Source organism: Sturnira hondurensis, unplaced genomic scaffold, assembly GCF_014824575.4.
Source record: "Sturnira hondurensis isolate 20B ecotype Veracruz unplaced genomic scaffold, ASM1482457v3 Scaffold0017436, whole genome shotgun sequence".
Lineage (NCBI taxonomy): Eukaryota > Metazoa > Chordata > Mammalia > Chiroptera > Phyllostomidae > Sturnira > Sturnira hondurensis.
The window spans coordinates 13,728,047-13,742,823 of NW_028090067.1; the positions used below are offsets into that span (position 1 = coordinate 13,728,047).

The 14,777-nt window shown below is 47.6% G+C and overlaps 1 protein-coding gene across 1 annotated transcript in view; it reads right to left on the reverse strand.

Moving 5' to 3' along the window:
- LARGE1 (LARGE xylosyl- and glucuronyltransferase 1) overlaps positions 1-14,777 on the reverse strand; it is a 448,405-nt gene that overhangs the window by 240,833 nt on the left and 192,795 nt on the right. Inside the window, exon 3 of the mRNA XM_037068553.1 lies at positions 5,593-5,894. Coding sequence (XP_036924448.1) covers positions 5,593-5,894 — 302 coding nt within the window. The remainder of the gene's footprint in view (positions 1-5,592; positions 5,895-14,777) is intronic.

The following is a 14,777-nucleotide window of genomic DNA, read 5'->3' on the forward strand; positions in this document are numbered from 1 at the left end:
ACAGAAGGACTGGGGTGCTGAAGCTGATGAAAAGTGTGGGTTTCAGGGCGACAATCCACAGAGCGTTTGATACAGTGGTTCCAAACACGGGTGCTGGAAGCCAACTGCTTAGATATCATGCAAACCCCACCTCTACCTGTCAGTGTGACTTTGAAATAATTATTTCGCCTTTAGGAGTTTCCTCACCTGCAAAAGGAAGAAAGGATGTGGTGTAGACTAAACGAGCTCTGTTATGTAAGCGTGGTATCTGGCACACTTTAAATGCGTCAATGGTGACTTTTAGGCCGATTACATTACCACTAAGGAAAAAAGTTCAAAGCACAGAGTAGAAGGAAAGAAAGATTCTTCCTTAAAGGTGGTCTGACATCAGAGAGTACCATCCACCTGACGTTCCATAACAACAGTGTCGATTGTTGCTATCTTACAGCATATCCACAAACGGACAGTTCTCCCATTGAGAGATGGGGTGTGTCTCCATTGCCCAGAAACTGGGTGGGCTTTTGTGAATGTTTCAACCAACAGGCTGCACTACCAGCAGAGGTGACACTATGGGACTTCCAAAGACAGGTCATAAAGTGCTTCCCTTCCGCCTTGCTCACTGGAGTACTTGGACTTAAAGCCTTCAGATGCCTGCTGAGCAGCCTGCTGCCCTGGAGCCGCCAGGCTGTGAGGAAGCCCAGACTAGCTCTGCAGAGAGGCCACACACACGGAGAGGCCCCAAGTCAACACAGAGTGATGCGGGGCCAGCCCCGCTGCTCCAGGCCTGCACTGTTTCGGCTCCAGCCACCAACTAAGGACAATGGTATGAGGGCCCCTAAACCAGAACCACTCAGCTAACCACTTCCCAAATCCCTGAGCCCCCCAACACACACACACACACAAACTATGAGAGGTAATAAAACAACTGGTGTTTTAAGCTACTGTGTTTTAAGTGATTTGTTAGACAGCAATAGGAAACTGGAGTATCTGTCATAAGTATACGTGACACTCCTACAGAGTTAGCTTCCCACCTGCTATCTCATTTTGTCCTTGCAGTTACACTGGGAAAAACAAGGTCTCCTTTCCTAACGATAAAGCAGCACTCCGCGGGAATACCTGGATTGCCCAAGGTCACATGACTAGTGAGTGGCAAAGCAAAAATCCCTAGTAAGAAACTCTGACCTCAGGTCCAGTGATTTTTCTGCTGTGCCATAGCTGACCCCCCAAAATAGACCACAATGCAAGAAAAATATACATATTGGCACATACATAGGCACGAGTGGAGATAGAGCCACTCTGCTCCGAGTCTCAGGGCACACGGAAACCTGCCCCTCACGGGAGCACCCCTGCCTTGACACCCGAAACACACGGATAATGTGGGCAGCTGGTTGAAAACGACATAATTAAGAAATGATCAGAGGACACAAGGACTGGTGAGGGCCTCGTATTTCTAACACCAGATGACTCCGCGGACGGCCTGGCCATCGTCACAGAAGAGTTTTCAGACATACCTGTCACACCCCAGAGAAGTTTCAGTGCAACAAGAGATGAAGGTGACGTCCTTCGTCACGGGGCCCTGCACCTGACAGCCGGGCAGGACGAGCTTCAGCCCTTGTAACCACCACGTGTCACCTGAAGACCTGCTTCTATTTTGACTCCATGGAATGACATTTCTTGTTTGCCTCTACAGCGTTTTCACTACGATTGATAAATAACAAGCCATGGAGAGAGCGGAAGTATATTGCTAATGGGTATGAAGCCAGCATCGCAAGGTAAATGTGCACCCACAGTAAATCACTTTGGAATAAGACACCAGGAGATCAAGACTTTCAAATTCATCCGTGAAAGATGTGAACAGGACCGGGGGCTCATCACAGACTAATTTTACCAACAATCACTTTTTAGGGGGCTAAGAAGTAATGGTATCAATTAATGCCAAAGAAAGAGAAAAAAACATATAATTCTCAGATGCAAGTCAAAAGACTAAAAAAAAAAAAAAAGCCTGAAGCAACCTAAAGGTCCAAATTCCTATATTCCCACATTATCTTTCAAAGAGTGCAGGGATAAAAGAATCCCCTCATGTGTTTATATGTTGTGCCTTCAAGCAGTGGTTTCCAAACATTCTCTACTATCTCAGAATCACCTGAATAGATTGCTTTAATACTCATATTCTTGGGACCTACTCCTAGAGATTCTCGGTTAGTCTAAGTGGGTCCCCTGAATACGCATTTTTGACATGTAATTCTAATGTACAACCAAGTTTGGAGACTGCTAGGTGACAAAGGATGTCCACTGTAACCATACTATCTGTTTTCTCTAGAAGCAGACCTCCAACATGTTAGTAGAAAACACGGCTTCCTTGAAAGAAATCTATCTTTTCCAGGCTCCCTTGCAGCTACATTGGCAGCTTAAGGCAGCCCTGCAACAGAGTGCAGCCAATAGGTCCTAAAAGGAACTGAATGTGAAATGTGTAAGACATGTTCTTAAAGGGAGGTCAGATGCTCCATTCTAATGCTACTTCCTTCCTGCCACCTGGAGTGTGGACAACATGACTGAAGTTCTGACAGTCACTATCCATCAGGAGATGACCTTGAGAATGTAGGCAAGCAAGGTAAGTGAACCATAAAGGAAGCCCGCCTCCCTAACACTGACAGCCCTACACCAAAAGCCTCCAGACTTCCTGACCATAAGATGAAATGAGATGCAGAGTCACCGTTCCTTGGGCTTTTTGATACATTACAATGAAATCTAATACTAATACACCTACCTATCTTAGAGTCTGCCTAAAACTCTAACATCCACCATCCAAAGGATATGAGGCAGGAACTTGATTTTAACCCATAATTTACAAACAAGAAAACGTGAGTACAGAAAAGTGATACAACTTGCTCAATGCCACATGAGCAAGCTAGGAATGTGCCAGCATTTAGACTCGTCTCCCAACTTCAAAAGCCAATAGTCTTTTGCTCACACTATTTTGCCGGGCACTCAGAGAAGAAAGTCCTTTTTTTTAAAGAAGATTTTATTTATTCATCTTTAGAGGGGAAGGGAAGGAGAGAAGGAGAGAAGTATCAATGTATGGTTGCCTCTTGTGCATCCCCCACAGGGAACTGGCCTGCAACCCAGCACGTGCCCTGACCGGGAATCGAACCGCGATTGTGTGGTTCGCAGGCCCGCGCTCAATCCACTGAGCTACACCAGCCAGGGCAAGAAGGTCCTTTTAAAAGTAGAATGTGTACCTCTCAAAAACTGCACAGAGGAAGGAAGCTGCTGTCCACACAGGAAGAGAAATCCCCCTTTTCTCCCTCAATTGCACTTCTCCCTTTTCATTTTCTTTTTCTGTTTTTCACGTTTTTGGTTTTTCTTCAGTTCTTTAAAAGTAGGGCTGGGTCATAATAATGTAAATTATTATACTCAAGGGGGAAAGCTCTGTTTCTGAGCCTTCCCACCTAATTAGCAGAATTCCATCACCTACTCCAAACTGACACCATGACCATCCCCTGAGAGCACAGAACCTGCCAGAAATCACACAAGCTTTCACCCAGGCACAAATAGATGTTTCCCTGATTAGGGACCTCCCCAAACCAGCCTAGACCAGGGGAATTTGTGAATACTGCTGAGTTCCCATTTTCTTTTTTAAAGATTTTATTTATTTTTAGAGAAAGGGGAAGGGAGAGAGAAAGATAGGGAAAGAAACATCCATTGGTTGCCTCTCACAAGCCCCCAACTGGGGACCTGGACCATAACCCACGCATATGCCCTGATGGGGAGCTGGACTAGCGATGCTTTGGTTCACAGGCTGGCTCTCGGTCCACTGAGCCACACCAGCCAGGACAAGTCCCCACTACCAAAGATGTAAAATAGAGATGTCCAATAATACAGGCCACTGTCAATGATTATGGGAGATTAAATGAGACTGGGCCTGGTGTACAGTCAGGACTGAATAAACATACAGCATTGAATACCACTGACATTTTGCATTTCTCTATTTGTTAATTGCCTCTTTCTCCACCTCCCAACACTACAAGAACTAGAAGAAAGGAAGTTTGTCTCTTTTTCATCCATTGCTATGTCCCACCACAGAGAACAATGTGAGATACGTAACAGAAGCTCAATAAGTACTTGTCGAATGAATGAATCAATGAATCAATGAGCAAATGAATGAATAATAATGCAGTAAAGCCATTTCCTGCCCAGGTATTCAGTGCTCGTCTGACTGACCAACTCACCGTGTCCTGAATTCTTCCCGCTGGGATAGTGCTTTGCTTCATATTTTTCCTACTCACGTGTGCACTCCTCATTGGACATACTCCATCTGCCTCTCTCCAGATCTCCACCACTCTACACTCCAGCCAAGAGAAGCCCTACCGTCCCCAGGGCTTCTCCCTGACTGTGCCCGTCCAGAGTCTCCGCACTTGCCACTGACCTTCCATAGAACTGGTCTACATCACTCAATAAGCCCTACACTCCCTTGCAACACACTGTGCAGTGTCTAGAAATACTAGAAATACTAGAAATCACCCCATTCACATGAATGGGTTCGAGTTTGCAAAGCTGTCTCTTCAGGAAGTTTGAAGTCTAATATTCTGAGATTGTGCCCAGGAAATGAAATAAAGAAACAGCACATAATACCTGTGTCTACCTAAAAATCATTTCAAAATTGCCCGTAACTGAAAGCACACTATGTGTACCTTTATATGGACATCCCAGTTAACTCTCACGAGAATTCCATGAAGGAGATACTAGTTTTTCAAACTTATTTACAAGGCATCTGAAGTTCAGAGAGTTTGGGTAGCTCGTTCAAGCACTCACAGCAGAAAGCACCAGAGCTGGGGTAAAAAAATCAGGCTTCTGTGTGTCTCAAAGGGTCTCGCTCTTAATAGGTGCTCTAAGTCATGTCCGAGAGAACTGAAGAAGCAGGAAATGAGGGAAGAGAAGAGGAAGGGAAAAGGAAGGGAAGAGGAGAGGAAGAGGAGAGGAGACAGAGAAGAGTGTGTGTGTACTCAGTACACATATAATCATGGCTACATGAATGGGGGGAGGTGAGAGGTGGTAGGTCGAAGGGTTGGTAGGTTTTACAAATGTCCAAAGAGTTACTAAGAAATAAAGCATACTCTGAAAGAGGGAAAATGACATCAAGCTATAAAAGCTCAAACTGCTGCCTTAGATAAGCAACAAGTCTTCTGAATTGCAGGAGCTGTTCGCAAAGTGCAAATGAGACCCAAGAGAGCTGACCAGCAGGGCTGCAACCCCAGGTGCACCACTCAACACTGTAGTCTAAGTAACAAGGGTCGTCAGGATGACAAGTAGGTGTATAAACCTTTGCAGGTCCAAACGAACTGCAAAGAAAGGAGAGGTGGGTTCAACCAGCTTGCGCCTTTTAATAACTTTATAGTATATGTTTTCTCACTCCCATTTTTCAGATGGCAAAACCGAGGCTCAGAGGCTAACGAACTGTCAGGCCCAACAGCAAAGTTAATGACCATTCCAGATTCACACCCAGGACTGGGTCAAGAATGGCAGCCCCGTTCAGGCACCTGGCAGTGCTTCCAGGGCAACATTTGCAAGAGGTGGGGACAGGTGGGCCTTCGGATGGCTTCAGATGTTCTTTACCTCACACTTCTCCACGACCGGCTGCTGCCCACACTCGGAACTGTTGCCCGCCACGATGCCAGCACGAAGGTTCTCGCTGTCCCCAGTACCCTCCTCCATGGAGTAGGTCTTGGAGTGGTTGCCACGGCGATGGGCTGGGGCCCGGCCCTGGGCCAGGCTGAGCTGCCTGCGGAGTGCCCGGTTCTCCTCCTCCACCTCACGCATGCGCACCTCCAGGCTCTCGCGTTCCCGCTGGCCCGAGGCTGAGTACCGTGGGCTGTGTGGCTGGGACTCCAGTGGAGACAGGGACACAGGCTTTCCATCTGTGGGCACAGAAAGACCAGGGAAGAGTTAACCCGGGTTGAAACACACCCCAGCCCCTGCATGTACCCTAGACAGCCATTACTGCAGAGCAAAGTTCCTTTCACAATCCCATTTACAAGGGAAAACAGATGGAAAATGGGTTACAAATAAACCCATCCAGACTGAACTGGGAACGAAGTGGAGAACAGAATGACTTATTGCGGCGATAAAAACTAACATGCTGTTTAGAGAAGACAATCATAATATAATTTTTCCTAATTAAATGCACTGTCTTCTTTTCCCTACTTGGCAGGTTACTCTGTAGACATCCTTGTTTTCAATAAAGCATTATGAACACGAGGAAGGAGGCAGAGGTGAGGAAAGAGGAGAAAGGGAAAGTGAAGGGAGTAGGAGGACATGAAAGTGGGCGAAAAAAGGAAGAAAATAGGGGGGGGGATATGAATAATGATTAAGCCCACCTATTTTTTCCTATGCAAACTCCTATTCATCCTTCAAAACCCTGTTTCAGAAGCATCACCTCCCATAAAAGCCTTCGAATGGCAGAGAAAATATCCTTCAGCATATCCCCAAAGTATTTTGTACATGAGCACTACAAAAACCATATACGTGTATCTGTCATAAATTATTTTATCAAATGTATCCTATGAAGATTAGGAGTTCGATGAGGACAAAGGCTGGTCTTCCTCCTCTCTGTGGTTACATTACCATAATATCCAGTAAATGCTGGAAGGGTGGAGGCCATGCCAACAGTAAAATAGTGAAGGGCAACAGGAAGAAGAAAGTAGTAACGTGATCAATCTCAAAATTTTCCCAGAAAAGCAGTTACGGTCAAGCTGAGGGCCAGCACCACTCCATTTGACAATCATATGGAGAAGACAAGTAGGTCTTTCAAAGTCACACGACAGAGTGTGCTGATGCCTGAATGCATACCCCGCTATTTCATATGCCCAAGCCTGTACACTTTCCACCTAAATGCAGTTTTATAATACGCTATACAGATAGCCACACATTTAAAAAATTATCAATGTGAAACCCCATCTCCCCAGGATACTTAGCATACCATCTTGTGTACAGCAGGCGCTTAATGCATGCTTACCACTGAGGAGCCCCAGGGACACCAGATGCACCAAAAGGTGTCACTCCTCTGTCCCTACACCCCAGAAATCCCGGCATCCAGCTCCACCGTGGCTGCCCCAGAGACGGAGAAAAATCGCATCTCCAGCAAATTACCCTCTCTCGGCCACCTGCCAGAAACACTCCTCTTTTTTTGTACTTCAAGTTTTTCTACTTCCTGCCCAGACCCCACTGAGCTTTCAAAATGTCCCCGAGAGTCGGTGTGACTGATAAACCTGAGGATCAAAGAATGTGGTGGATTCCGCCCTGTGGGGCTCACCTGCGCTGTGGACTGCATGGCCTCGGCCCAGGGCCTTTGATGTGTCTCTGGGCCTTCACAAACACAACCCCTTTCTTCCTCCTAATCACCTCGGGGTGAAACTCCTGAGCTCCCCGTCCTCTACCATGAATGCAGCAAATACCGACCCGCTGAATTACGCTGCCCAGGAGTACAAAGCAAAGGCCAAGGTGAGTGTGGGGGGACGGGAGATCACAGGTTGATTGGGGTTGCGTTGTCGCCAAGCTGGACAATTACAAGCTCTGACCCAGGCTTATGAAATGGGTCTCCCTGTTTGGTCGAATCAAATTAGTTCCACGGAGAATGAAAAGAGAATAGGCAGCTAACAGCAACTGCGTTTTCTCAGCTGACATCAGCGTGGCCAGCAGGGGTGGGGAAGATGAGCATGGAGCCTGGCGGTGGGCAGAATCACACTTTGTCTAGCGCCTGTGGCATGTCTGCATGTACTGGGTAGTTCATGCAGAGAATGTCAGGTCATCATAGCACAAGCAGGTGGCAACTGGTGTCCCCATTACGGGTGAGGAAACTTGAGATTCGAAAAGCTAAGGCATGTCCCCACTGTGGTGCAGCATGATTCGAATCAAGGAGAGCTAGAGGTCCAGGCACTCTGGGATACGGGGGTCTTAGGGAACATCTGGGCAGAAACCCGAGAAACTCTGGAAGCCCACAACACTAACAATGAATGGGAACTCCAAGGGTGTTCTTTGGAGGGGCTACTTAAGTGTTCTGAGCTTCAGTATTCCCTTCTGTGAAATGGGAGCAGAAATGCTAACCTTACGAGGATGAGGGAAGGCCCAAGTAAGATACCCAAATACAAAGCACTGAGTACTGTGCCCATAGCTGGGAGTCACTCAGTATAAAGTAGTTCCTCCAACTCCTTCCCCCTGGGGTTGGCGATCCTACAGGTAAGATGAGGTGATAATGTCAAAGGCTGCAAATGTTCTGAACACAGCACTATTCTGAGTAGCACGTGGGAGCAAGCCACACTGTGGTTTGCTTTGACATGTGGCATCTCTGAACCTTCTCGCCTTCAGCTTTAGGTAGGTCAAAGGTCATCCAGGCAAATGCAGACGATGAGGCAGGTATCCCATGGGGGCTGCATCACCTCCCGTACGCCTCTCCAGAAAGCCCCACATTCTACACGCTTACGAAAAGTAAATTTTAATTCTTTGATTATGTGCTTATAAAGAAAGGATAATTAGGCAAACCCTAAGCCACTACGATTCCAGGGATCCTGACGGGGAAGTGCTCTCAACGTTCTGCGCCAATTTCTATGCTCCTCAGACCCCAGATGTCCTTCACCAAACTTTGCTCTCAAAGACGTCCGGGTGTTTTCTGCACTTTACAACTCTGTCACCACTGAAGACAGACAAAATAATAAATGCCAGGCCTCAAAGAGGGGAGGTCACGTTGGAAAAGTCAGCACTCACGCTATGCCCAGTGCCTGGCATGTACCCAGTGCTCAGCAAAGGGCAGGATTATAATTTCTGATGTGTGTCTGTTTTAAGGGACATTGGCTCGAGCTGACCCCTCTTTCTTCCTCAGCCAGTTGCTGCTTTGGAAAGGGAGTGTGCTGGAGACAGGCTCCAGGCTCCTCCCGGCTCTCATCTTCCAGGCTCACGGCAGATGGGCCCTGCATCTCCACCGTGGCCAATCGAGGCGACGCTGCGTGGACAGAGGTGGGTAAGTGGGGCCCCACTTCTCTGCCACATTTGTGGCTCATTCTGCATTTATTCCTGACCCTCGCTGTTGTTCCTGGATCACTCATCTCTCTGGCTCCTGGTTTTCTCGTTGCAGCTTCTCCTAACCCTCCAGGGCTAGTTGGCGAGGGGGTTAGGGTGGTGAAAGGCTGGCCACCTTAGATGTGTTCTGTACGTCTCTGTGATGTCTTAAGGGCTCTGGTCTCTCCCAGAACAACCCCCTGTTCTGTGTACAAATCGTCATTATAAGACCCATCACATGAGATTTTTGGCCTATGAAAACGACTGTGCCTCCAGCAGTATTTTTCAGTTAGTAATGAAGAAAGAGTCCTCCCCAACCCCCACCAGCCCGCCCCAAGCCATCCTGGATAAAAATTTGGTCCTAATACATGGCTTGCCCCGTGTAAAATTTATCACTTGAATTCAACACATTTGTCTATACCCTGCTCATCAAGACAAGTCTACTGATCACATGTTTGATGTGTGTCCAAGTGCCGCAGAAGTTCCTACGTGCACTCTTTCAGCTTCCACACTCATTGTGTCGCAGACTGGTAACAGTTTGGCAACTGTGAGAGAGTTTATTTTACATGTCAACTTGCCTGAGCCACGGGGTGTCCCGATACGTGGTCAAACATGATTCTGCGAGTTTGGGGATGAGATTAACATTTGAATCGCTAGACTGAGTAAAGCAGACTGCCCTCCCCAATGTAGGTGGGGACCTCACCCCATCAGCTAAAGGCCTGAATGGAACACAAAGGCTGACCCTGCCCTGTGTAAGACAGAGTTACAATTCCTGCCTCGCAGCCTTTGAACTGGGACATTAGTTTTTCAAGGTGTGTGTGTGTTTCTTGCCTTCGGACTTGAACTGAAACTCTGGATCTTCCGGGGTCTGGAGCTTGCTGGCCTTCAGACCAGAATGACACGGTGGCTCCTCTGGGGCTCCAGCCTGCAGACTCACCCTGCAGATCTTGGAACGTGACCACCTCCGTAATCAGGTGAGCCAATCGGTTATAATAAATCTCTTTGTGCACACACCCCCACACCCTATTGGTCTGTTTCTCTGGGGAACTCTAACAAGGGCAGACAATAATCTGCAGACCATACTAGGAGTGCCGCTGTCCAATATCTGGTTTCTTCATTCCCAGGGCCTGGCATGCTTATTAAAGCATGTGAATAACAAACAAAGGGAAAGACTGGCATCCAGAACTAAAAAAAAAGCATGAAAAAACAGACCCAGCAAGTCTTAAACTAAAGTGACTCATTATAATATTAAATGCTAGGGGACGAGGGACAGATAACCAAGAGAATGAACAAAACAAATCTTGTCACAAAAACATGAGACTGGAATAAGAAAGAGCAGACTCCAAATTATGGTCTTGCCACTTACTAATAATAAACTTAGGCAAACTACTTAGCTTCTCTGTGATTCAGTGTCGCCACCTGGAAACTGGGGGACGCTGGTGACTGCAAAAGCATGCATTAGGCCGATTCAGAGTAGACACTCACATTTCCTCTGTCCGCCCCCACCCCTCCCAGTCTGCAACAGGACACACTAAGACAACAGCAAACAGAATTCCTAATTTCTGGGCCCCCTTTGCCTTTGCTTCTCTAGTACCTCTCCTCCAGGTTTCCATTTTTTCAGATGCACGTAGTCTGTCTGCGAGGTGCATCTCGGTCACATAACACCAAGGTGTGTCGATCTGTGGCTCAGCCCACTTTGAGTTTAAAATGTTAAACGAGACATCATTCAAAACGTTAGTTTACAACACCTTCTGCCTCCCTCCAAAACATACATACATTTCTCAACAAACATACATTTATCATCCGATTGGAATCTCTGACTCCACTTGAAATGAATGCACGGAATTAAGAATAAAGAACATCTAAGATTCGGAACAAAAACGGTAGATTGACAATCAGCCTCCCTGCAGTGTGGTGACAGAGATTAGGCACGTGCCACCCCACGCGTCCTAAGCGATGATCTGGGTCCATCTGCGTGCACTGACTGTCTCTGGGTGAGGGCACTCAGGCTGCATGGGGTCCACCCTTTGCAAAGAGACAGAACTGCAGGCCCCATAAACAGAGGCGGGGCAGGCACCTGGGTGGGCTTCCAGCCCTGGGGCCACCCATGGAGGGGGCTCAGACCAGCCTCTTCTAGCGGTGACAGAACCTAGACAGATCTCTGTGGTCACAGACACTAAGATCCTGCACTCATGCCCAGATTTCGGGAGGGCCGTCCCCTGCCTCGTTCTCCCCGTGATGAAGACGCTGCATTCTTTAACCTTTATATGGCAAAGTCCCCCCACGTACAATCTGTCACCAGGGCCTGGCAGTGCTTCCTTCCTGGTGTTTGAAGCACTTGCTTCTCTCATTCTATTTCAGACATTCTACCCCAAACCAAGCCTTTTCATCTTATCCTAAAACAGGGGTCATCAAACGTTTTCTGGAAGCCCCGGAGAGTAAATGTGGTTTCTGCTATGGGCCATGCGGTCACTGATGCTAGCACTTGACCCTGTCATCGTAGTGCAAAAGCAGACACAAATACATGACGCATGGACACAGCTGTGTCCCAACAAAACTTCATTTACAAAAGTGAGGGCTGGGTCAGACTCAGCCTCGGGCCCTGCCTGGTTTGCAGACCGTGTCCCAGAACCTCCGTCTCCTTGCTTACTCTCCCTTCCTCCCTGTCCCTGCCGGCCTCAATCGTAGGTGCTAGGGATAACGTTCTACATGACGGTCCTATTCCCACCACACTTTGCAGTTTGACAACATACAGAAGTAACTCCATCTACTGCAAGGTCATCTACCAAATTCAATGAACACTTGGTTAGTGCCTAAGAAGTACCTGCAGGCTGCGTATCGCCTCATCATAGTTTATACAACACTTTAACGAAGTGAGTGTTTCCACCATCCCTATTTGAAAAATAAAACGAGAGAAAGAGACACATGATTTAACTTGCTCAATACCATCCCAGCACCAAATGACCAAGGAAGAACCTCGAACCCACGGTCACTGGCCTCAACTCAACTGCTCTTTTTGCCTCAAACCAGAACATCTCCTATCCAGCCCACTCCAGACAAGTCCAGTCTAATTTGTTGTTGCTACTGCTTCATCCCTGGCTGCTTGGGCCAGTCCTTCTCGATCCTTGTTACCATTATACTCCCTGGGGAAACTTTAAAAAAATATTGATGGGCACAGGCCCCATCCCAGATTAAGTAGCTTAGAATCTCATGGGTTGGGGGTCTAGTCGTCAGCACTTTTGGAAGCATCCACCCTCCTGAGAGTCTCATGTGGAGTCAAGGTTGGGAAACACGGATTAGCTCAGGCATACCCGAAAGCCTCTGGCTGAGGCATCATAACCCTCTCTGTAAGCACGCCCGGTGGCCCCTTATGGTGACTTTCAGGAACTGGCTTCAGTGCAGAGGCGGTTGCAGCACCACCACACTGCAGTCCCACTATTGCTCAGACTGGGGCCCCAGCTTCCCCTTCCCCGAACAGCACCCAGCACGTAAGCCGGGCTTCCTAGAACCCAGGCTGCCCGGATGGCAGCTCCTACCAGCTTGGGGCTGTTTTGATCCTCTGAATCCCGTTCCCAGCAGGATGAGGGCTCTCTGCAAAGCAGGGCCACTGCTGCAGCTGCTGGACCCTCTGGACTCCCTGGTGCCAGGGTCCTTTCTCGTGACTGATAGGTCCCTTCAATTCCATGATTTCTCCAATTCTTCACATTCCACGTTAGGCCGTGTTCATCAAGTAAGAATCTTAAAATGTCTTTTAAACACAGAAGGAGTGACAATACAATGCTCCTTTTGATGCACTTTGCAATTGCAAAACAAACAGCAGAGCCAAGATCATTTTAGAAAACTCAGTTCCATTTAAAAGTCTCACATTTAACAATCAAATTTTTTTTAAATTCTGGTTACTGGATGTCCACATGACAAGCTGATGAGTTACCACTTCTGAGCGGTTTCCAGGTCCAAGTCCAAAGACACAGGTCCCGCGGGCCACTTCCCGACATTCCAGACTGTGGACCCAGCTTGGCTGTGGGGAGGAAGTGGCAATATAGCACATAATGGGTGCTCGCTTGTTAGGGGGTAAACAGGGAATGTTTCACACCCACACTCCCCAAAGTGATTTTCTGGGAGTTATCTTTGTCTTTGGCACCCAAAGCCAACTTTCATTCCAGCAAAGGACTTGGCGATCTCTGGCCGAGACTGAACAACAGTGAGAAAAGAGCTCCTCGCAGGCTTCGAAAAAGAGAACTTGCAGCCACAAGGCCTGGGAAAGAAGCCGAGATTTGTCTCCTCATCCCAGGCGAAATGCGATATGACATTATTTCCCAGAACCTTGTCTTAAAGAGCTTCATTAAGTCAAGAAAATGAAGACATTTTTAGCACCATTTGCTGTATCCGTAGCGGGATTTTGGCTGTGAGTGCTGAAATGTACCCTAATGAGCCATGATGTCAGTGTTTTGCCCCTTGAAACTTGAGATTCAGTGATTTCAAAGCTTCACATAAGTCGGTTTTGGCCAAATAGTCTAGGTTCTAAAAGTTTGAGACAGTTGGTTTTTGAACTACTGGCCCCACAGCACGAGAAACTGAGTGTTTCCGCTTCTAAAGCTGGCCAACCCCACTGCTGTTGGCTACCCGGGGGGTGTAAGCAGGGACGGAAAGATGTTGGTCCGTGGCGTTCAGATCACCGCCACACAAGGCAGAAGATCGTGGACGGGGCGCTCTGTTTTCATGCAACTGAACGACTCAACAGCAGTCAAGGTCACCAGGCTGTTTTCGTGACCACCGTTGGCGCGTGCCAACACACTGCGCCCCAGAAAATGCGAGGAGACATTCCTTCCAAACCAGGAGAAGCGACCTGCGTGTGAGAGCACAGCGAATCCACACTCCAGTCATCTCTGATCACCTCCTACCCCCATGCAGCTCTTTAACATCAGTCATGCTTTGCTCCAGCGTTGGTCTCCACCAGTTGAACTTGAGAAAGCAGCATCTGCCCTTGCATGTGAGTCGATGCTATAAGGAATATTCTAACACGTTTCACAGCAGAGAGGACGTGAGTGTTTTTGTCACGGGGGTGGATTCCTTCCATTGCACCCCTTTCCCGCAAAACTGCCAAGTCACCTACACCAGTGTTCCCACCCTCAGCCCAAGTGTGAATGAAAAACAAGCGAACACACGCAGACGCCTGCCCGAGCGTCCCCGCGCCTACAAAAGGCTGCTCTCCGTTTCTGTCTTGTCCTTTCCTCACAAAGTCTACCACCCTCCTCATCAGCTTGACTGACTTAAAGCTATAGTCCAATTCCCGACAGTATCCATGCTGAAATAAAGAGAAAAAAAAACCTTCATCGTTCCCTTTTTCACTCTTTCCTGACAAATCCAAACTATCCTGTAGGGAGAAACTGGAAATGAAGAATGAAGTTTCGTCGGGAGAGATGTGGGAGGGAGAGAGGAGGAGATTTTATCGGGAGCTCAGCTTGACACACATAAGGCTTTCTCAGGACGGGCACTTGGCAAAGATAAGACATTACCAAGAGCAAGACAGATGTTTGGGTAAAACATTGTGCTAATGCCTATTAAGCAAAACCTACCGTCTCTACTATTGACAGATGGTTATTTTCTTCCAAGTCCTACTCCTGGGATGATGGTAATCTTTTATAAGGTGCTTCCAACAGTAACATAAAAGCAAGAGGAATTAAACTAAGGACCTTTAACAGTTTGACTCCATGGAGGCAAAGCCAGGATTTCTCTGGGCAAGTGGAGAA